This window comes from Diceros bicornis, chromosome 3 (genome assembly GCF_020826845.1).
Source record: "Diceros bicornis minor isolate mBicDic1 chromosome 3, mDicBic1.mat.cur, whole genome shotgun sequence".
NCBI lineage: Eukaryota > Metazoa > Chordata > Mammalia > Perissodactyla > Rhinocerotidae > Diceros > Diceros bicornis.
The window spans coordinates 73,421,131-73,445,812 of record NC_080742.1 but is presented as its reverse complement, the minus strand read 5'-3'; the positions used below and the strand labels follow the sequence as shown (position 1 = coordinate 73,445,812).

The window sequence follows — 24,682 nt, the reverse complement described above, 5'->3', positions numbered from 1 at the left end:
CCTGGAGGAAGCAACATTGAAGCTGAGACCTGTAGAATAAGGGGTGGAGAGAGGAAGAAGGAGATGGAAAGAGGATTCCAGGCCAAGGGAGAAGAAAATGCAAAGACCCTGAGGTGCAAGAGAGCATGGTCTGTTCTACAGCAGTGGTTCCCAAAAAAAGAACCTCAAACACTTGTTGGGTCAGAATGATATTTTCACCCATCGTGGGGAAATGAAGACAAGACTGGTAAGTCTTTTCAAAGCTAAAGTCATTCAATTTTAATAATTGAGTTTAAGGCCATCTTATTTTCTGGCATTTAAATAGTCCTTCTTTTATGAAATGACGGTGATAGTAGATGATACACGTTTTTTTTAATTGATGACCCTATTTTTTAAATTAGCAAAACAAAACCTACTGGTGTATAAAATCTGAAAGTGTGGGAATCACTGTTCAAAGAATAGACTTCTAAAAGGTGTTTAACATGGTTAAAGAGGAGGGGTGAGGGAGACGTCAAAAGATAAGGCTAAGGAGGAAGGTGGGGAGTCAGATCATGAAGGGCCCTGGAAGACCTTTGGACTTTATCCTAAGAGCAGTGAGAATGATTTTAAGCAGAGGAGTGAAACTCCACTTACACTTGTAAAAGATCACTCTGGGATGTTGTGTGTAGAACGTGTGTTGGATGGGGCAAGACAGCAGGGATGAAAGCCAGTTAGGTGGCACTATAGAATCCCAGGAAAAAGGAGACAATACTGGAATTAGGGCCAAATCAGTGAGATTGAGTAGAAGAGATAAATTTACTAAGATTTGATGACTTGTTATATTGAGTAAGGAAAATGGGATGATCAAGGCTGATGCCCAGGCTTTTGACTTGGGAAACTGAATTGATAATTGGGCTAACTATTGAGCTAGAGAATGTAAGAGAAGGAGACTTTTTGTGGAGGAAGGTAGTGAGTTCTTTCCGGGACGTGTTGAATTTGAGGTGTCATCGTTTTCAAATGTCCTTTAGACCAATTGTCAATGGGTCAATAGGTCTCAAGCACATGAGAGAAAGAGCTAAACTTTGGATATAAATTTTGCAGTCACCAGCATATAGATAGTAAGTGAAACCATGGACATGGATGAAACTTCCCAGAGAACATAGCATAAGAAGAGAAGATGGCAGGAGATGAGCAACACAGAAGGAAGCCAGAGACAATACAGTCAGGGAGGTAGGAGGAGAGCCAAGAGAGCAGGATGTCGTGAAAACCAAGGAGAGACCATTTCAAGGAGGGACTAGGCAACAATGTCTATGCTACAGGAATCAGTTGAAAGGACTGAAGTATGCTCACGGAAATTAGCAAATTAGTTGTTAAGGACTCGGAGAAGAGCAGTGGAGGAAGCAGAAGCCTCATACAGTGTGTGACTCTCAGGCAGGAAGGAGCTTTTTTATGCAGTGTGGCTATAAAAGAGAGGAGAGGAAGGGGCCAACAACTGGCAGGAGATGTGGGTTTGAGAAAGTGGTTGAGTAGTTGTTTTATAAACATAGGAGACTTGATCATGGATATTGTAGGAGCCACTCTGATAGCGAGAGTTTGAAGACTTGTTGCAAGTGAAGATAATCAATAGGAATTCAAATACAAAATACTGACTAGCTTAAAAAAATCACAATGTGAAGGTCTTTAAAGACGTAAAATGTGGTGTGCCCGTAAGAACACGCAATCGAGTTATAAAATTGTCATACACTTAAGGATGCAAAATGATTCCAAGAAATTCTCTGAGGGAATCTCATTTTAAAAATCACATTTTAAAATATTATTTTTAAATTATGGCAATTTCAGTTCTTGTCCATAGAGATCATACTCTTTAAATAATATGTATCTTCGAACAGTCGGCGGTAGTGGAAGCTTCTCCATTGAGGCTGGCTGGCAGAGTCGCTCGAGTCCCATAAGTCTTCGAATTTTTAACCGACACAAATGTTTTAATGAGCAAGGATTCTCTAAAATGAATGAGAAAAACAAGCAAAAAATAAAAATAATATTAATGGATTGGCCTGAGATACAGACTGTTTTAGAATAATATTAATAGTGTTATTTTGAAAAACAGGTATGCACGTTAGTGACTGGTGACTTTAAGTGAAATTCAAATTGTGATTAAGCATTCCAAATCATACCTCTAGAATATAAGCTCCAAGAAGGCAGACATTTAGTCTGTCTCTGTATTTGGAAGCAAGTCTGGTTCATAGAGAGTGTTCAGCTCCAATACATTAAATGAATGAATGGACTTGATTTAAGAAAGCAAATGCTCACATCTCCTCCTTATTTTTCAGAATTGAGTATTATAGAGATATATTTTTTTATTGCCTATCTCTTCTACCAATCTTTCTGATGAATAATTACCCAGGAAGCATCTGAAGTAAGTGATTCCATATGTTCATGATTCAATCTTAGGTTTGTTTCAGTGTCTGATACTAAATATTTTATATTTTCAAAAAAATCTACTAACGTTACTCAATATCTGATCTTAATCTTTATTTTCATCTTTTCCTTGATCTATATGACAGTTACAGTACTAATATAATATCCCAGCAATGTGAGCTAGTGAAAGAGAGTATAGTACACTGGCTTAGATGGGTGCTCTGGACGCAGTTGGCTTGGATTAAAATCTGGCTCTGCCACTTGGTATTTGTGTGACCTTGGACAAGTTACTTACCCTCTGTGATCTCAGTATCATCACCTGTGAAATGTGGATAACACTGGGACCTACCTCATTGGGTTGTTTGAAGATCAAACAAATTAATTCATGTAAAGTATTAGTAAAGTGCTTGGCACATTGTAACCATTCAATAATGTGAACTATCACTCAATTCAGTAATAAAAGAGATCACATTTCTGTTACATTAGAGAATATAAGCATTCAAATTATCTTTTTTAAAAAATAAAAACATTTTTCAAAAACTATTGAGGCCAAGTTATTGTTATCAAAATAGGCAGAATAAACCCATCTTTTTAAAAAAAACTACCATTTTATTTTCTTCCCTAACAATACACTGCCTACGTATACCTGGAGGAATCCTGACATCCAGTGGTTAACCATGCTCACAGCAGTCAACTGACTTGCACTCCACTTGCGATAACGTATCACGGAAACAACAACAAAAACTTCCTGGTCTTATTTTTACTTGATTTGCCTTTCTAAAGTCATAAGAATTGGTCATTCTTTTGCAATAAAAATACATGGACAATTAATTCCTAATTAGAAGCAAAATCTGTGTTGTCTATAACCAGAAGCACAACAGTATTAGAGAAAGAGCCTGTGCCTTGAAGTGAGACAGAGAATGGTTCAAATCCTTGCCTTGTTATTTTCTATGTCTGTAACTTTGGGAAATTTTATCTAACCCTTGAGTTTTTTTCCTTACAATCTCCAAAATCTTTTAACACTTTTATTGCAAAATAAAATATAGACAGAGCAGCTACACAAATGTATAGTTTCATTAAGTTATCATAAGTGATTGTTAGATGAACATCTTTAATCACCTCCCAGGTCATGAATAGAAGAACTTCCCAGCCACTCTAGAATTCCCTCCACAGTCCATCCCAATCTTCATTCCTTCCTCCTCTATAAGTAACCACCATTCTGACTTTTACAGTAATCACTTCCTTTACAACTTCATCATCTAGGTGTGCAATTCCTACGCTATAGTATTGACTATCTATATACTATATATATACATATATACATATTTTTTTTCCTGAGGAAGCTTTGCCCTGAGCTAACATCTGCTGCCAATCTTCCTCTTTTTGTACGTGAGCCGCCATCACAGCATGGCCACTGACAGAGGAGTGGTGTAGGTCTGCGCCCGGAAACTGAACCCGGGCTGCTGAAATGCAGCACACAGAACTTAACCACTAGGCCACCGGGGCTGGCCCATATATTTGTTTAATTTGATATGTCCCTTAAGACTCTTTTTTTTTTTCTTTTCTGAGGAGATCAGCCCTGTGCTAACATCTGCCAATCCTCCTCTTTTTTTTGCTGAGGAAGACGGCCCTGGGCTAACATCTGTGCCCATCTTCCTCCACTTTATATGGGACGCCGCCACAGCATGGCTTGCCAAGCAGTGCGTCGGTGCGCGTCCGGGATCCGAACCAGCGAACCCCGGGCCGCCGCAGCGGAGCACGCGCACTTAACCGCTTGCGCCACCGGGCCGGCCCCCCTTAAGACTCTTTTAATCTGCAAGTTCTTCTCTCCATCCCCTTCTCTTCCTTTCAATTAATCTTTGAAGGACCAAAATGTCCTGTAGTTTCCCACATCCTGAATTTTGCTGATTGCATTTTCATGGTGCAGTTCCATGTCCCACTGCCTTCTCTATTTCTTGCAAATTGATAGCTGGATCCAGAGACTTGATCAGACTCAGGTTTGATCTCTTTGGCAAAACTACCGCTGCTGCTGTGTTCTTTCATCAAGGGCGATATTAGTAGCAGTTGATGCTCAATGTCTACATCTATTAGCTTATTGAGAGCTGCAAAATGGTAATATCTAATTATATTATTTTTTTCATTTATTATTTGGAATACTTTTATAATGCAATACTTTTGCTCATCTATTCTTTGGTTACTAGTGGCACAATTCATGTAAGTAAGGCAGAATAAATGCTTGAATCTTTTCCTTTATTAATTTCAAGATAATGTATTGATTTTCTTATCCTCTGGAGCTAACCAGTTTAAAAAATATCATATTTAAACATATTTAATTGGTTTCAATTCATTGAAATAATTATCCTTTGAAGCTTAAATTGTCCCATCTTTGGCCAGTGAGAGCCTCTTCATGTTGGCTCCTGAATTCTTTTGACATGATTCTGGTAGTCTTTGAGAGTTTCTTTGCTGTCTGGTACGAACAGATATTCCTGGCTCATCTTGCACATTTCCTTCCCCAGACCTGAATTTATCCATTGTAGTCTTTGAGAGTTTCTTTGCTATCTGGTACCACCAGATATTCCTGGCTTATCTTGCACATTTCCTTCCCCAGACCTGAAATCATCCATTTTTCCAAGAAACTCTGGTTTCTTTTTCTAGGAAATGGCAGTTCAAAGCCACAATCTGAGTGCTAGGGATGCTCATTGCTACTGGGTTTGTCATCATTTCTAAACCTTTTCTGAGACAGAGATACACACACACACACATAAACACACACTTTCAAGGTAAAATAGCTTATGAGTTCATGTGGATACTTCCAATTAAAATCAGGACTATAGAATTTTTCTTTAAGTGCTTCTATTACATCTATATCTCCTTTCTTCCACACTGACAGTCCTGGTTCTCAAGGATACAAAGAATGATAAAATTAGAATTTCCTGTAATTACTCATTTACTGACTACATCTCTCATTCTCAACATAACAATATTAATATTATGCACCACCAATATAATTTCTGAGCTCTCTTAAAAATGTTTTTGTGTGTGCTCTATCCATTTTTCTTCCATTTAAAAATAGTTATGTCATGTCTACATGATCTGACCATATAACCATTGCATGTTATATCTTCTCCTTTTTAACTCTCACTGTAGTCTTGGTATGCTGTTTAATGCACATTACTGGTCTTTATGTCATTATCTCTTTGGTCATTTTGGTTTGTCTGAAGCTTATTTTTCAGTGGATTCTTGAGAAGTTGATCTGAAAAGTAACACTACCTGAGATAATCTTTTTTTCCCCTCATAAATCACTTGTTCTTTTTCCCTACACGACCAAAGGATATAGTAATTTGTAACTTTCAGTTTCAAATTTTTCTTTGTTGTTGCAAAAAGTTTTTTTCTGAATTTCAGGTTTTCGTATTTGTTCTGTTCCATTGATTTGGTTTTCCTTTTCAAGGAATCCATTATTCATATCTTGACTCTTCATTGCCTGTCTTCAATATCTGTCACTGTCTTTCAAATCCTTTTATCTATTCCTTTATTTCATATTTTAAAATTTTTCTTCCATTTCATCTTCTATTTCCATTAAGGTATTATGTATTGCATTAATTCTTGCTTTCACTCTAGTTCAGTCTTTATATTTGAAATTATTATTTTTTTATTTTGAATTCTTGTCTCAGTTCTGTTACCTCATTTCTCAAATTTTCTAATTCTGACTTGCGTTGTTCTTTCATGTCTTGTATCATTTTCCTTATGTCTTTTACCTTGTTTTAAAATAGGAAGTTTCAGTTGTCATCTGTTCTGAGGGTGTGTTTTTCTGGTGTGCCTTCATTGGGGGGATATTAGTCTACTGCTCTTTCTATTTTTTTCTTATAATAAATTTACATGGGATTTGCTGTGATATTTTTTGTTGCTCATTTTTATGTGGATTTAGTTTTCCTGAAGGATGCTTGGTTCAAGACAGCTCTTCTAACTTTTCAGAGCTTCCTATTCTGTGGTTTTCTTGCAATGATCCAAAATATGGTGGCTCACTCCCTCAGGTTTCCTGGTTCTGTTGCCGCACCCACTTTTACGTGACTCTCTCTTATCTCTGTCCTGCTTGATTTTGATTTTACTCCCGATGTGAGCCTTGGTTCGGAAAGTGAGAGGTCAGTTTCAAGAATTCATAGGGTCCAGATTGTTTCGTAATTCCCCTTAGCCTTCGTTTTTTATTTGTAAAAATAAGCATGATAATACCTAACTCTAAAGTTGTGAGGATTTCATGACATGCTTTACATATACATTTCAGATACTTCACATAAACTCACTATGTAATAAAAATAATATAAAACTACTAGTAATTTAGTTTTAAAAATAGGAAAATTTGGGGCCGGCCCAGTGGCATAGTGGTTAAGTTTGTGTGCTCTGCTTTCGCAGCCCAGTGTTCACAGGTTCGGATCCCACGCCCGGACCTACACGCTGCTCATCAAGGCATGCTGTGGAAGCATCCACATACAAAGTAGATGAAGATTGGCACAGATGTTAGCTCAGGGCCAATTTTCCTCACCAAAAAAATAAAAATAAATAAAAATAGCTAAATTTATTAAGTATTTTTAATGTTCTAGACATTATGCTAAACACCTTACATTCGTCATCTCTTTAAATCCCCACAACAACCTTGTGTAGTAAATACTATCCTAGGCCTATTTTGCAGTGGGAAAACCTTGGCATAAAAAGGATCAGTAATTTGTTCAAAGTCACACAGCTAGCATGACTAACTTGGTCCTTTTACAGGAAATAAAAAATTCCCCTCTCCTCAATGAAACAAAAATGATACAGTAAATTACTGCTTGCTTCCATGAAGACATTAGCCTGAATGACATAGGCACTAATGACAATCCAGCAATCCCACACCTAGACCAGGCCAGAATTCCATCCCATTTTAGGCCCATCTGACACCAGAGGTCAATTTCTAGGTTCACAATACTACATTATTCATTATTCTCTAAGATTCCTGTCTTAGTTGCCACAAGATCTCTTCTATTGTAGGACTTATTGCAGGGGAAGAGCCATTTGAGAAAAATCCAAGCTTACCTGTTAATCTGCACTGAATTAAACTATCACTCTTTCTAGCCAATTAAAGTGTCCATCTTTTCTACTAACATACATTTTTTATTACCATGGTCAAAATAGTCCAAATTCAGATTAATTAACTTAACGTATAAAACTCTGATTGAAACTAAGTGCTTATATTAAAACCACCATATCACTCATATTTCTTTTTATAGGACTTTATACCTAACAAATATGGTAGGTGAATCAGCTCAACATTTCAGTTTCATCTTCTTGATTGTAAAATATAATCACTTAATTTGCATAAAATTTGCCTGATCCTAAAGAATAGGCTGTTGTAGTTTTGTTATCCCATCCAAGGCTGATTTAGTTATATTAAGAGTGGCAGAATATTTAAATGTAATGTGAAGTTCTATGATGCTTCTTTAGGCTCCATGAAATCGATGTCCAAGTAGGTTTTGAAAGTTCATTCTTCCAAACTCATATTTTGAAAGAGAAAACCTCTCCAATTTATGACTTTTTCTAGCTTCTATCTGTATTTGGAGTAATTTTAGATGTATCTTTATTGAAAAATTTTAAATACGATTCACTTTTATGATTATAACTAAACTTTAACCTAGAGAATACAAAATAGCCTGCCTGTAATACAAACTTTTGATGGTAGGAATTTTCAATAAACACCTGAGAGAGAGCATATATAAAAGGATAACTCTAATTCATTCCATTCATTCATTTACTCAGTATTTATTGAGTCAACTAGGCATTATGCTAAGCCTTGAGAATACAAAAATAAACAAAACAGATCCCTGCCCACATGGAGATTACAGTCTACATACCTTATAATATTATACTAGCTAACTTTTAAAAAACAAGTTCTAGTAGAAATGTTAATATAGTTACAGTGTTACTCATTATACAATTAAAGAGTTGGAAAGTATCCAAAAAAGCAAAAAATTAGTATCTTACATCCAAGGAAGTATTAAGGATGACTTAAAAAACCCCAGATAATTCTGAGAATAAAGTGGCATTGAAAAATTATCAAACATGACATTAAGAAACTTCTTCTTTACACCTCTTCATAACAAATTTTGTAAGCAAAAACTTTTGTTTTTACCTAGTATTTGACGGATTTCTGGCCATTCTCTCTGTACTTCTAGTGCAGACTTCAGTTTAGCACACAGAGGGATATAATCCATGTAATCTATTAATATACGAATAACGCTGCCTACCAAGTGTTTCATCCAAGGAACTGTAATAAACTCACAGAACTGAGAGAATTGATAAAATTTAATTTAGTTGTACTTTTAATATACCATATACATAAACACTCAATTTTGTTATGAAAAATTATGATCTTTTTCTTTTTACAGGAAATAAAACATCCCTCCTTGTAATGAACAAAAAGAAAAATAGCTTGTTTGTTTCTGTGAAACTGTGAGCCCTGGAGCTATATGCATGGTTCTGATGCGATGGTAGTCAATGTAGCATGGAAGAATCATGCTTCTTTCCATGAATCTTCTTTCCATGCTTCTAGCTCTAATATTCGACTAAATACGCATAAGTTATTAATTGCATGTGTTTTCACATTCTTCTATATTCAATTTCCAAGTCAAGGAAAATAAGCAGAATCTTTTTTGCCTAGTTTTGTGGTTATATCCCCATATCATTGCAAACACAAATTCAAGAACAAGAAAAATTGGAGTTGATTTTTCTTTTCTTGTAACATCCCTAATGAGGAAAGTTAGGATAATAACCTAAAACGAAGAAGAAAAGGATGTAACTCACCGGGTTATCTTTTATCACACAAGATGTCCATCCCGGCAGTACCTCTTCCTCTATCTCCGACCACACAAACGAATTTCCAAAGATGTCCCCGTGCATGCAGTCAAAGCACATCTCCACTTGATAGCCGTTATTCAGCAACAGCCTCAGCATTATCTCGTCATTTAGGGCATACTGAATGGCACTGGGAAAGCGAGTGTCATTCACATGCATAAAATAACAATTGACGTTAGCTCCATGGGAGAGAAGCAGCCGGACAATTTCATGACTATGGGCCCTCACTGCCACAAGCAGACAGTTGAGGGGATCTAGGTTTGGGTCTGCACCTGCAGCCAGAAGGACTTCTGTGCAATGAATATCATTATTAGAAACAGCAAAATACAGCGCTGTCTTCCGCTCGTCATCGTAGCTCTCAGAAACGTGGTCAGCAAGCGGGGTATTGACATCAAAACCATTTTCAATGAGTAGTTCTAGGCACTGTACATTTTGTCCATCTGCTGCTGAGTGAATTGGCGTCATCCCACTTTTCTGGATTGCATTTTTGGATGTTACTGGGATAAGATATTTCAGTGCACTAAAAAAAAGTCAAATATCCACATGGCATGAAGAAAATCAAGAAATTAAATAAACCCTCTTCCTCTCTAGACAAGTGAATACAGTTTGTTTAGTTTCCTTTATTTTCTCTAGCTAACCTTATACAAAAACATCTAACCTTTGTCCATTGACTTACTACTACTTAGTTTAGTGTAATTTAGTCTACTTTTTGATTTAGCTTCCCATTCTAAATATTCCTGGGGACCATACTGGATCTTATATGTTTGGTCCTAGAATTGTGGTTCCTCAGGAGCCCTCCCCATCTTCCAGTTGTTCTCTAAACAACATAATATACAAAAGAAAAGCAAGCCTATCTGATGCCATAGAAGAATGCTTCATAATCTTGACCATTAGAATCATGGCATCACTTCCAGGCAGTTACAGCTGGAAGTGACCTTGGATATCGCTTAGTCCAATCTCTTCATTTAACAGAAGAGCAATATGAAGTCTGGAGAGGTGAAATGATTTGTCCAGGGTCACATAGTTAGAGGTAGAGCAAGGACTAGAATTTAGGCCTCTTGAATTCTCATTAATTACTACTCTTCCACTGTTTCCTGGACAATCTATCCTTTAATATTGGCCATGTACCTCCCGTCTGCTTCCATATAACTTGCAGTTGAATTATTAGCCACAAGAAGACTCTTTATTATTCCACCAACCTTACCTCAGTCCAACTGAGATAATTAACCACAGCTTACGTTTCTAAGAACCTGTGATAAATAGTTGTGAATTTCACACCTGACTGACCAACTAGACATGTATGAGAGCCACAAGCAGGGATAACTTGATCTCTTGTGCCTAATTCAGAGCTACCATGTGTGAATTTATAAACATTGGGAATAAATCCAGGTAAACTTTAACAACATGTCACTTAGCGTCAATTACGTGTCATTGGCCACTTAACTTAGCCAATGTGGCCACTGAAAGTGATAAAGCCTAACTATTTCAAAGTTTCTGAACTTGTAAAATATATTTAATTGCTTAAAACCACCCTCTCACGGTGGGTAGTTTAAGATAATGATTACAGACTTCTCTCGATGTGTGGATTGTGGCACATTTTGTGATTTAAAAATCTATCTAACCATTTTCTTTGGAATAAAGAAATCTAAACATAATAAAACTTTTATATTCAAGGTTAAATTTCACATTATACTATAATATCCATAGGTGTTGGTAAATAATTAGAATAATACTGATAGTGTTGTCATAAATTTTAATCCTTTACCAAAAATTTTAGAAACCCTAAAATGTTATTATAGAGACTTGAGCTTATACTATATATGCAATTTTTTATTTTTCAACTTAAAATGATCATCCCATGATTTATTACTCACAGGTAATGTCCCTCATAGGCAGCTCGGTGTATAGGAAGATGTCCTGCTCGGTTAGGTACATTTCCGCTTCCTCCGTATTCCAGCAGGAGGGAAATGCAGTCAGGATTGCCCCCTCCTGCTGCCTCAAACAGCACTGATGCCCCATCATCCGCCAAAGCAAACACATCCCCGCCTGGCAGTGTAAAAAGCACGTGGCATAGCGATAACTGGATGGATTGTGAAGACGGTCCCCTTAAAAATAACCTGTCATTTTCCTTTCTGGTTAGGACTTAAAATTAAAAGTACAGAATTAAGAACATCTATGTTCTCAATATTTTCAATAAATAATTATGCAGCATGTTTCATTTTAATAGAAAATCTTTGTCACAAGAATATCTGAAAAGTCAACAAGTCAATTTCCATGATAGACAAATCCTCCCACAAAAAGGGATATTTAGACTTTTAAATTTAAAGACAACAGTGAACACTCTAGTATTTCAATTCAACAAATATTTATCAACTGCCCTCTATGCGCAGACACTGTGTGTAACTGTCTAGAAAATCCTAAGATGAGTAAGTCTGACTATCTTAAATTGTTCAGAAGGGAAATAAAACAAAATATTATCAAAGAATACAAACCATATAACATTCAAGTGACATCAGGACTAGGAGGCATGATGTCATGATGTAGGGGAAAGAGGTCTGTGTTTGAATTATGGCTCTGCTGCTGACTGTGAGCGTTTGGGGCAAACTCTTTACTTCTATGAACTTCGATCTCCTCATCTGTAAACTAGGGTAATACCGCCTATTTCATAGGGCTTATTTGATAATTAAATGAGATTGCATTTTGAGGGGGCCTCAAAAATGTGAGTCTTTTCCCCATAGAGGATCCTTAGGGATCATGTGGTCCTAGCTTTTATTTACAGATGAAGAAACTGAGGCCCAGATGTTTAAGTAACTAGGCTAGGGTCAGACCATGAATAGGTGGCAGAAACCAGTTTAAGCATTTGGTCTCTTAATTCCTGGTTCTGTAGTTGTATAAAGCACTTGGAGGCTTCAAAGGAGGGCAATATCACAATCTGTTGGGGAGAATTAGGAAAGACTTCAGGGAGGAAGTGTCTCAAGGACAGACTTTGAATTGTGTTGGAGGGTATTCCAGATGAGGGCAAGGACCTGACCCAAACCTAGACAGAGGGAATGTTGGGTGTGTTTGGGAATCCTGCCAGTCCAATTTAGCTGGAGTACAGGATACACGTTAGGAGTAGTGAAGGATAAGCCTGGAAAAACAATTCAAGATGATGCAGTGGGGGACCCGTGCATGATTCAGTGGGCAGTGGGGAGCCACTGAGGATTTTTTGAATAGTCTACACTACTGTAGTTATCCTTTAGGCGAAGGAGCTGAGTTGCAGTATGTAGTACGGAGTCTCCGACGGGGAGACGGAAAACTGGGAGAATGGTTAGGAAACAATTGCACTGGTCCAAGAAAGATGTGAGGATGCAAACCAGAGGGCCTGCAAGGTGAGAACCGGTAAGAGAGACACTGTAGCACTCGGCAACTGAGTGTATTTGGAAAAGACGATGATGGAGGAATTAGAGATAAATCTAAGCTTTCAGTCTTGGTTGAGAGAAATTATTATACCAAAAGCATGAAAGAATTCAGTTTAGGAGGGGAGGAGAGTGAGACCCTGGTGAGCCACCTGTATGAAGACTGGGCTGTCTCTAGCGAGCACAGTCAGGGCTGGGCACGCAGATTTGTAGGTCCCCATGTACAGAGTTTAACTGAGCTGTGGAATTGGGGGCTGTTGAGGGAGCTGTCAAGGGGGCTGGGTACAAAAGCCTTTGCCCAGTCACATTCAGGAGAGGAAGAGGAGCCAGTGAGGAATGGAGAAAAGGAAGTCCAACAGGCAGGAGAAAAGTCAGGAACGTGCAATTCCTTTTTTACGAACCTTTGTGGATTAAGTGTTCCAACACATCGCAGTGACCATACTCGGCGGCAACACCTAACGGCGTGACTCCGAATCCGTCTCTCAGGTGGACATTGCCTCCGTGGTTTAGTAGCAGGGCTATGATATCGTTGCGGCCTTGCTTGGCTGCTTCGTGCATTGCCGACCATCGCTTGACACAGGGCTGGTCAAGGCTGGTGTTGTGTTTAAGTAGAGCAGACACCATGTCATAGGAGCCCTTTTTCACAGCTTGAAGATGATTTTAAAAAGAACAGTCAATGGTAGGCATATTAACATGAATACCTTAGACAGTATTAAACTAATTACCAAATTTAATATCAAAATAGACACTAGCTATTCCCTTTTCTTCTACAAGAGGATATTGTATTTGTCATACCCTTTCTATTTCTCATACCAAAATTTCTATTGTGAGGTGTAAGCGTGTAAGATGATACTGTCTTTTCTTTAAGACCCTGAACTGAGGAGGGGTAAGAGTTTCGTGGAAAATAGTGCACATCACCAAGATAGGATGTTGTGTGTACTCTTTCTAAATTTTAATTTCTTCTTTCATTTCAACAAAATGAAAACAAGATAGACTGTTGGGTTGTGTAAATTAAATAATGTATGTAAAATGCTTAGTATATACTAGGAGCTCAATAAATAATAACTATGGTTATTAATATCATTTCATCACTTATAGGATCCTGGAGCCACATGTGTAAATGGTATTTATTACATTTCTCTCCCCCCCCAGAAAGAGTTTTTTTTCCCCTACCAAAGATAGTAGTATTAAATGCATTTCTCTTTCCCATGCTCTTAATGGGAGCTTAGCAATAGGAATGTTTAGAATCTAGGTAGGTCAGTTGTTCTAAACAGGTGAAGTATGTGATCCCTAATGTACTACAATTTAAGAGCTTCACTAAATCAGATGTCCTTCTCCCCCTCTGCTTGTTTCTAACAGCTGAAATGACGCTGTTAAAAGTTTATTTTCTTCCCTTTGGATTATTAAAAGGTTGTCCCAGTTTAGATATAAATACTTCTGGAAGATGTAATGCATTTTTTTCTTACCAATAAGTAAAATTTTAATAAGAAACAGAGCAGAAAGAGTGCTACTCCCTGCAAATGGAGATGCGTACAGTTACACTCACTCATTTCTTCGTTCGTTCGTTCCTTCATTCATTCAGCCAACGTGTGCTGACTCTATGAAAGGCACTGGGTTAGGTACTGTGGGAAACAGGAAAAAACCAAGCCAGGCGTGGTTCTCACTCATGGAATCTACAGTCTAGAGAAGAAACCTAGACTGTCTTCTATTTGAAGTCTGGGCCTTTGCTGGGAAGGGCAGGAGGAGATGTGTGGTCACATAGACCATCCTGGGCAGCAAGGAGGCAGAATGCAGAAAGGATTGAAGCCCAAGGCAAGGGAGAAGGCTCCAAAAGGCACAAAGGGAAGACAAAGACAAACTTTGCCTCCCTCCTTTGGAGGCAGACAAGCCATCACTGCAGTGAGATTTTAGTTTTTCTCCTGCTCACTGTCTAGAGTCTGTTGACAAATGCCTTTCTCTGAATCCACCACCTGCCCCTGGCAGCTCTAATTACAGTGAATGACCTCATCCTAGCTGGTGTTATTGCAGGGCAAACATCAATAAGCTAAGCGAGCTAAGAGATATGTGTCCTCATTTCTCTTCTCGCTCCTATTGCATTTTTTTCTACTGAGAAGAAATGTATTAAAATAATGAACCTCTTCCCTCATGATCTGTTTTCCTTTTGTCTGACTCCGACAACATGTTGATTAGAGATAACAGTCTTTCTTCATGAAAATAACAGCATATATAGGCCATATTCAACTTAAAATTATTTTTAAGATAAAACTTTACTTGCAATTTAATTTTTTGAAACTAAGAATATATTTTATTTCCTGTAGAAATAATAATCCAAATCATGGGGAATTCCTCCCAAGCTAACCCACAAAGACATTCTTAACCAATAAATGGCTGAAATAATAAAAACTAATAAGACATAGTATTTATGTAACATACCAAGTAAATAAATAATTTATGAAGTAAAAAATATACATATCTATATATCCATAGAGATATATATCTTCAACAACAACACTTAAATAAAACCAAGCTTCAGCTGAAGACAGGGAGTTAGAGAATTTTGCATAGATTATGGGCACTTTTGAACACTATAGTTTGCTAGCACTTTTTATTTTAAATTTCTATAATTTTCTTTCTGGATATATATGTTTTGCTCATGTAATTTACTTATTATCAGCAGTGAATTATTTTTTGGTTCATAAGACATACAAATAGAGAAGAGAGATCTTTCTGAGGTATCTTGACAAGGATTGGAAGATTGAAAGAGGAGATGGAGTGAAGAGGATATGTATTGATTTTTGAGAAAGAAAATGTCTGAAGTAAAATTAACTGAGCTGTAAATGGCGTAAGCTTGTGGGAAAATGGAGGGCAGTGGAACTGAGATGTTGTGCCAGATGGTTCCCTTGGCTTCCTCTGAACCCTGGGCCCCAATGGCCAGGATAATCTTGTGGCTATCCAACTGGAGAAAGGTGAGGCCAACATCAGAGGGATGGGAGGATAGGGAGTCCGAGTGCAAAAAAAACCCTTAATAAGTATCAGATCGTCACAAATTAGGTATCTACCACTCAACAGTCCTGTGTAACAGGACTGTAACATGTGAAAATGCCAAAAGTAAGGGCCAGGTAGTTGATGGGGAAGAAGGGCTCTGGAGGGACAAAAAGTGATGTGTTTTTTTGACCATCTAATGATGTTCCATAAGTAAAGACAAAGATGATAGCATCAGGTTAAGAAAAATAAAAATGGCGTTGCACAGAAAAATAAAAAGAACAGCGTTTGTTTCTCTTATCTCTCATTTATAAGTTAATGAACTGTGAGTAGCAAATTTCAAAGTAGCCCATAGATTCAAGAAGAAAACTGAGAAAGTGCCGTGGATGATCCATTTTCCTATGAACTTAGGAAGACTTGACATGGTTTCTACAACACAGGTCCTAAAGAAAGTAACTCCAGAAAAGTCCCTATTCTCCAGAAATGTGAATGATGGGACATAAGTGAACACCTCCAGAATATTTCTTTCATGAGACTTTTGTCTTCTCTTTGATATTACCATTTGGTTTTTAAAATATATTATTTCCAAATGTTAATCCTATTTTGACCCTGGTAACTCAGTCATCAGGTTCCTTTCCCACACTTCAGATATTGCTAGAGTAGAGAAACCAATAAACGACACTTTGAAATGCATATAACTTAATGCTTTGTTGTGGGCATTAAGTATTAAAGAAAAATTTAAAGGAAGCAAAAAGAAGACAAGGGAGTGATAATCATGACTTAGTTGTCTCTTAAGAAATAAGTGGATTGAGAAAAGCCAAGTAGAGAATAAGTCTGTATTTGCAAAGTGAGATAGTATATAAACTCTGGAAAAGCATGTTTTTTCCCAGAAATCAAAGACGGTCTATAGAAACAACAACAAATACACAGATGTCATTGCATATACTCCATGGTATATGCCTTTACAAAAATAATATGGATCACATTAATTGTGGTAAAGCAACATTCCATTTAGTGTATTCCATTTAGTGAATATTCCATTTAGTGTCTGTAGAGCCTGCTCAGGAAAAGAGTTGTGGTTTATTTATGACAAGCACCATGCTATTGTGACAAAAAGCCTGGTTAACATATATGCAGAGACAGCTCTCTGTTCCTCAGTACTCGTGTTTTCCCTTTCCCTTTTAGCAACAGAAGCCCCCAAGTTTTAGCTAGTCACAGTCTATCCAGGGAGAGACTAATATCCCGGCCTCCCTTGTACCTAAGTGTGGCTACGTGACAAAATCTGAACTAATGGGATATGAACATAAATGCTGTGTGCAATGTTCAGGTCGTCTTCTTAAAGGTGAAGATGTTTTCCCAAGGCTGCCTCTTTCTTCCTTCCTGCTGGCTGGGAAATGGTGACATCTGAAAGTCCTTTGTAGCGGTGGCAAAGCCACCCTGCCAACCCTGGGCCACTCACCTCTGAAATGTTGTGTGAGAGAGAAATGAACTTCTTTATTTTTAAGTCATGGTTATTTGTTTGCTTTGGGTATTTGTGTTTATTTTTTTGTTACAGAACTTTGCCTGTACCCTAACTATAATAATTAGATTGTTTGTCCAATCTAATCTGAATTTGGGAAGGCTGAAAGCTCTGACATGAGGCACTATTCATTTAACAAGTTATCCAGAGGCCCAGCCCCGTAGCCTAGTGGTTAAGTTTGATGCGCTCTGCTTTGGTGGCCTGGGTTTGGTTCCCAGGCTTGGACCTACACAACTTATCGGCAGCCATGCTGTGGCAGCAACCCACGTACAAAATAGAGGAAGACTGGCACAGATGTTAGCTCAGGGTGAATCTTCCTCAAGCAAAAAGAGGAAGATTGGCAACAGATGTTAGCTCAGGGCCAATCTTCCTCAGCAAAAAAAAAAAAAAAAGAAAAGAAAAAAAAATGTTATCCGGGGGCAGAAGTCTTGCCTAGATTATCTTCCCCCCCCGTCTGCTGATGGTCCCCTCCATGCCCCCCAGGATGCAACTCAAGGGCATCTACCTCTCCAAAAGCTTCACAGATTCACTGCTTTTTTATTTCCCTAATTTACTTTGAATATACACCTTTATTATAGCATTTATAACACCAATTTTCTATTTAAATCATATCTAGCTCTCCTACTAGATTCTTTGAGAGAAGGAAGATTATTCCATTCATCTTTATGTCCACACTGCCCAGCACAGCATCTGGCTTAATGTGACCTCAATAAATTTTGGTTGCATTGGTGGTGTTGATGTAATGTTGTCAATGTAAATATTTTAGTAATGTTCATGACTTGTCTAAGTTTTCTGTTAACAATATTCAGGTTGTTTTTAAAGTTCTAGTGACTTGTCTGTGAACAGGAGCTGTTGTAGTATTAACCAGCTATGACTACAACTCACGATGCTTTATCTTCCTCTGTGATTGCTGGTAAATAATCTTAGGGCTCCTGTCCCTCCTCCTGCCACACACACACACAATGTCATAACGGCTCTCCTCTCCTGCACATCTATCATGTGGCAGGGGTTTTATATACTTATATTTTCTCTAATTTTTGTAACAATTCTGCATGGTAGGTGTTGTATTTCCATTCTACACAAGAGGAAACTGAGGCCCATGATTGCAATCTCACAGCTAGGATTTAAAACCACATAACAGTACTGTATTGTATATTTGAAAGTTGCTAAGAGAGTAGGTTTTAAAAGTTCTCATCGCAAAAAAAAAATTGTAACCATGTGAGGTGACATATACCAACTAAACTTATTGTGGTAATCATTTTGCAATCTATACATATATCAAATCCTATTGTTCACCTTAAACTAATACAATGTTATATGTCAAGTTTATCTCCATAAAACTGGAAAAGAAATCCACAGATCTCAGGTGCCAGAGCCCAAATGCTTACTCCACCACCCTACGTCCCTAAGAGAAAGGAAATGTTATCTCTGGCCATTTGTGGTTAATCTCATCTCTCTCTGCTTCCGCAAACAGATCTGCCAATTCTTATTGGTCAACAAACAGCAGAATGCACAAGACTGAGAAGAAGCTGATAGATGAATGGCACCCTCAGGTTTACCATCATTCCTTTGTTGTGTTACAGTCATGAACCACCTTACAGGCGCCCAGTGCTGCATCCGAGTGCTCAGAATCTGCTGACTCCCCTTCCTTCCAGTTTGGCTTCGTTGTTTTGATGTGGACCTGATGTTTCTCTTTTGAATCCCCTTTCTGCCTCTTTCTTCTGGCTACATACCACACACACAACCTTCCTTACAGCTAGACCTACTTGGAGAATATTCCTTTAGAACTGGCTCTTCTGGCCTCATAAACCACCTAGTTTGGATCCCTCCTGGTTAGTTGGTGCTGAAGGATGTAGCCATCTTTCACATTTGACCTCTTTGTGAGATAGAAAAACAAAATCATGAGGGCTCATGAGATGGGGCTTAGAGGGGAGCTCAGGGAATGGAAGGAGATGAGGTCATCTAATTTTAGTCAATACATAATTGTTTCCAATAAATACTCATTAAATTTTATTTATTTCAAACTATAAAAGTTCTAGGGAAAAAATGTCATTTACCAATCAGAAGGGGCGTCTCTCCTTTGTCGTTTATGGTATTTGGCCACACTCCCTTTTCTAGTAAAGTTCTTACATTTTCCACCAGACCAGCTTTGACTGCCAAAGTCAAGGGCGTTTCTCCATCAGGGGTCTTGAACTCCCAGAGTGTCTTATAGGATGCTGAGAAGTGAAAGCATTGTGTAAAGTTAAAAATCTTTACTTAAAGGATATCACATAGATCAGAATAATGCAATATTATCCACATTAGATTGAACAAGGTCAACTGATTAAAAAGGGAAGACTAAAAGGAGATACGACTCAAGTTTATCAAATGATGGCGAGTAGAAGTAGATGAGCATGGACTTGCTAATAAAGTTGACAGCTAGAAAACATCTATGTTTCCAAGTGCTCTTTATTTTTTTAAAAATGGGTTGTGAATTCTCAATTCTTGGTAAAATATAAAACAACTCTCCACTCCTTTGTTATTTAAATCGCATCTGAAATTGCTTTTTCTCGAATGAAGTCTGTGAATGTGGGAATGAGCATGCATTTGAATGAATGTATCCTGTCAGAATGTGTTAGAAAAGAAATACCATGCTTACCATCATCTTCTATATCTGTTGGTCTAACTATCTATCTGTCTACCTATTTAATTATTTTTAGCTGGCTGTTTGGCTGGACTGTTAATCATCAAGTGTCTATCATTATTTCCTAGAACATAGAACCAGGGAGCAACATCGAAGGTTGAAAGGGCACTCTCAAAGTGTTTTATAAGATGCTAAGATGTGAAAACTACTATGTTAGAACATCAAAATTATTATTAACATTCAACCCTGGGTCGATTCACCATGATATTTATTAATGTTTACATTATGAAAAAATTAATGTAATAGAAGGACGAATACCGTAAATACTATTTGTTGTATTGTATAATAATCTTTTGGAAATTGTTAACTCAAGGGATAGTTCAAGATGAAAAATTTAAAACTGACTTCCCAAAGAAAAAAGCTTTGTATTCAAATCAATGAATTCTTGATATAGACAAACTTTTATCACTTTTTAGGTGATAACCACACTTTCCCGCCAACCTATGTCACATTCTTAGAAATATGCAAAAGTGACCCTGAACCTCACATAATGCTCTAATTTTTGTACTCTGAATTTAAAACATGAGTATTGCCTTTTCCAAATTCCAAATAATCTTTTATTCTGCTTTTTCTTTTTGCTTGTTATGTTCATTGAGAACACTCACTACTTCTACATTCTTGCTTCAGTTTGGTCAAAGGGTTTTATGTTCTCTTACCATCCAGAACAACTTCAAGTATTTGTTGAATGGGTTGAACAACAGCTTCGTGCAATGGAAACCATCCTTTTTCATCAGCTTCATCCAATGCATATTTATATTTCACATACTCCTGGAGCTCAAGAATGTGACCTAAATTAAACACATAGGCTGATAACAAATCTCTGTCTTTGCAAGGTGGAATCTCCGATCCATCCCACTGCAGGCAATACACCCATTTACCTTGTTTTATGGCCTCTACAAGTTTTCTGTTTTGATCACTTAATGGTACAAATCTGCCAGAGAAAGAAAAATAAACCATATTTATACTAGTGGTATACTTCAAGGAACCCAAAAATTTAATTTATATTGAGTTTTTGCACATAATTTTAATAATCAAGATCTACAGGAAATGCACACAACTGATTTTATCCACTTTAAAAATGTAAATGTCTAAGAGTCTGATACAGGGTATATTTATGATACACTGGAGCTGAAGACATTAGAGAAGATGACAAAATATGGGATTATAACGCTGTCTCTAAAAATTAGTTCTAAGCAATGAAAACGGAGTAAATGACTGCAGTCAGAGTCAGGAGAGCCGGGTTCACGTTTTGTGATATTGTGATCCTGCAGAGGCCAATCAGCCTCTGGGTGGTGGTTTCTTCATCTGTAAAACCATAGAATTAAATAGGAAGATCTCTAAGGCTTCCAACTTTGAAAACTCTATGCTCAATAAATGTTTGTTACTTTAAACTAAATAATTGCTAATTAATAATTGCTTACTTGGGAGCTTGTGATCCACACTGCATGTTAGAATCTTAAATCAACTGATTCACAAGTGAAAACAGGCTGAGCATTTACTAAACCAACTCCCAGTCACTGGCCCAGCAGGTCGTGATTTCAACCCCTAAGGAGATTCTCAGGTGTGTGTGTGTGTATTCAAAAGAAACAAGATATTTCATAACAGTTTAACTCTATTAAGCAGAAACATGTGCTGGCATTCTAGGATTGTGAATGTCTTCCTGGGAACTCTTAAGTTCTAAAATCTGTTGGAGATAAGGGAAAAATTAAAGAGACTAGAAATTTAAATATAATATGTTCATTTTTAAAAAGCTCAAAAGCAATAATTTTATAGCACTGAATCTATTCAAAAGCACTACTAAATTTCAGAATACAGGATTCTAAATACTACAATAGAATTTAAAGATAAACTAAAGTTTATTTTTGTCAGAAGTATAATGTGTGGTGTTCAAGACAGAAATCTACTTTTGCAGTTTTAGACTATAACTCCTGCTAACACAAAATACCAATTTTGCATATAATTTGTTAAATTCTGTCACTTGGACAGTAAATAATTAAATAGGCTATGGTTTATATATTACTATGTCATATATAATAAAAGCCCATAACTCCTTTCCCGTTTATTGAACTCATGGGTTAGGTGGATTAGCATTATTCTTCATGTTTTAAAGATGCACAAATAGAATACATTACTTATAAAGGTTGCCTGAGTCAGTAGCAGAAAGGGCTCTAGAATATACAGAACAGACCTCTATATACCTCTATACGTTAGTTGTATAAACTGTATGTGCAAATTTGTTCAAATTACTTATTGTCCATTTTGAGTCCATATTAATTTAGGAAACAGGCAATCCTGGACAACTGAATTCAACTAGGAATTTCCCGTCTAGGTTATTTCCATCTTCCACATGAGATGGGGATTTCTGGAAGATTGGATTGCTAAATCTATGCACAGTGGTCCTTGTAAAGTTATTCGATTCCCTGCCAGAAAAGAAGAGTAAGCATTTTCCTGGAGGAGGAGTCAGGAAACATCGTTCATTTATTTGCAACAAGGTGAATGCCATAAAGAAATTTTGTTGAGGATAGTCAATTTGAATGTTACCTTTCAGGGTAAAATACAGTCTTGCTGGCTTCAATGGATTCTTGAATACTGAGCTGAATATCATAACTTGTAAGATGGTCTTCATTGGGGTCATCATTAGTATCCATGACTGAATATAATTTCAAAATAAGCAATTTCTTATTATTAGCAAATGGCACAGAACAGCATATAGAGTTAACATGAAAGATGCAAAATGAAAAACTAAATTGGATTCAGCTTTCCCCATTTAACAAATACAAATGCAGTTAACATTTTAATCCATATTATATATGAAGCCCATTCTAACTTCTGAAACCTTTAGTTACCTGCCCTTTGAGTGTCTGTATTTTCTAATTTTTGACTTTCTTTTTAGTACTGACTGCACTTGGGCTTATAAGAATTCGCTTTTCCCATGCTTGTGGCTTACACTAATTTTGGCCCATGAGTTTTCTCAAGACACTTCTCCACATAGCACATTAGACATTTAAAACTCTAACTGAGAGGGAGTAAGGCAGTGGTAGGCATAGAGAACAGTGAGCCTTTCACCTTCTTTACTCTTTCTTTATTCTGTGTCTGCTGTGTTTGCTTATTTGCTGATTCCTTCCTTACCTCATACCAGCAACGGTTTGAGGTGGCTTCCTTGAGTTGCAGTTCTTTCTGTATTTGTGTTCAACTTCTTCGAACAGACTCTATGCTTTTTGAGGTGAAGGGCTCTATATCACTCATCTTTCCTCCCCTACAACTTTAGAAGGTGCTTGGCACAGGGAAGCTCCTCAATGAACATTTGTTGAATTAGAGTAGAGAGAACAGAATGTCACAAATGTAGTGGCTTAGCCTTGCCCTCAGGAAATTTGATAGAGCCAACAGAGAAGACACAAAGGAGACTAAATAGGAGCTGAGAACTTCAAGCAAGGCTCTTTCTGAGAAACTACTGTCTAATCTAACATATGAAGTGAACAGGTTTCCAAATTCCAGAACTTTAAAATAAGACAGGAGAGGGTTAACCTGACACTTGGAGAACTTCCTCACTGATTCACTTAGCTGGATGTGATAGACCACCTGGATCCCTGGGTGCTCTGGGATCCACCTCTATAGACTTGTGCTACCTGCATTCCTGGTGTGGAATGATCCTTTCTGACACCTTGGCAGAAGAGCATCCTTAATGTAGTTAGGGATGCTGGAACTGCTACTGTAGGGACAGGCATGGTAAAGACCAGCATTATTAAGTAAGGCTTAGTTGTGGGAACTGCTGGCAGGCAAATTAACCTGGCAAACCATAAGCAGAGTGAAAATGAACTCCTGCTTCTGAAGAAAAGTGTCAAAAACAGAGAGGCATCTGGGCTGACATATAATTTATTGACAGCTATTTCAGTTCTCCCTAATCCACTCACTTGTTTCAATCAAATCAGAGCCACCGTGAATGGTTGTGCAGGATGTGCACTACACAAATGCTCCTGGCTGAGGAAATCCAGCCAAATCTGCCCTAGTGAAGCTGTGAACCCTGGCAGAGTGCTATGCATGCCCCCAAGGAAGCAGCACCTTTTCTTCATTTGCGCAAAAGTGCTTATGGTCTGTAGCATACCTGAACTGAGGTGATAATTCTTTAACACTAGGAAATTAAACAAAAAGAGGCCTAATTATTTAGTGTTTTGGATAATAAATGAGAAGAAATAGACATGACACTATTTATCATCTAGTCTCTCAATCTTTTCCCGAAGGGAAGGGCCTCAGGATATTGTTACTCTCCTTCAGAAAGGATAGGGATACTGTGGCTGTGATGTTCATGATGGTTCTTGACTTGAACCTCTAAATGTCTACTGTCAGGTCTCCATTTTTTGTTTTCTGTCTTCTGTTACAGGGAAAGTTGTAAGGTCTGGCTGGTCTCAGAGCATCATCTGAACAGTTGGGATAAGGACCATCTTAACTCATCTCCAGACCAGAGACCAGCCCTCCAATAGACTCTCCATCCCTTTCCCCTGCACAGTTCTATCTACTACAAGCCCTTGCACTTGACTGGCCCATCTCTTCTGAAGATAATACACAAAACTGTAGATTATTTCTAATTGGCTTATTTCTTCCAAATATCAAAGTAGGGGAATAAGTGTTTCTCATTACTATTAGATGAATTGCTTTATCTTATTTAGAGAGAAAATTTAGTAAGTGTAAAAATCAAAATTATTCTACAGCTAAGTTGAATGACCAATATGAAATTATTTTTGATTAGTGGTACTTTTTAAGCCAAATGGTATTATCTATAGAAATTTTACATTATAATGTGTCTTTTCAAGGGGCAAAAAACAAAAACAGTATTCTGTGGGCAATTTCCAA

The 24,682-nt window shown here is 37.4% G+C and overlaps 1 protein-coding gene across 1 annotated transcript; it reads right to left on the bottom strand.

The window, feature by feature from the left end:
* Nucleotides 1-1,782: 1,782 nt before the first annotated feature.
* On the bottom strand, nucleotides 1,783-22,482 carry ASB15 (ankyrin repeat and SOCS box containing 15). Its single transcript, XM_058569168.1, has 9 exons — nucleotides 22,376-22,482; nucleotides 20,713-20,765; nucleotides 20,491-20,622; nucleotides 19,209-19,367; nucleotides 13,052-13,297; nucleotides 11,127-11,298; nucleotides 9,202-9,772; nucleotides 8,531-8,684; nucleotides 1,783-1,955 (listed from the first exon to the last, which is right to left on the bottom strand). Exons 1-9 carry the CDS (start codon nucleotides 22,480-22,482, stop codon nucleotides 1,783-1,785), a joined length of 1,767 nt encoding a protein of 588 aa, XP_058425151.1.
* Between the last annotated feature and the right edge of the window lie 2,200 nt (nucleotides 22,483-24,682).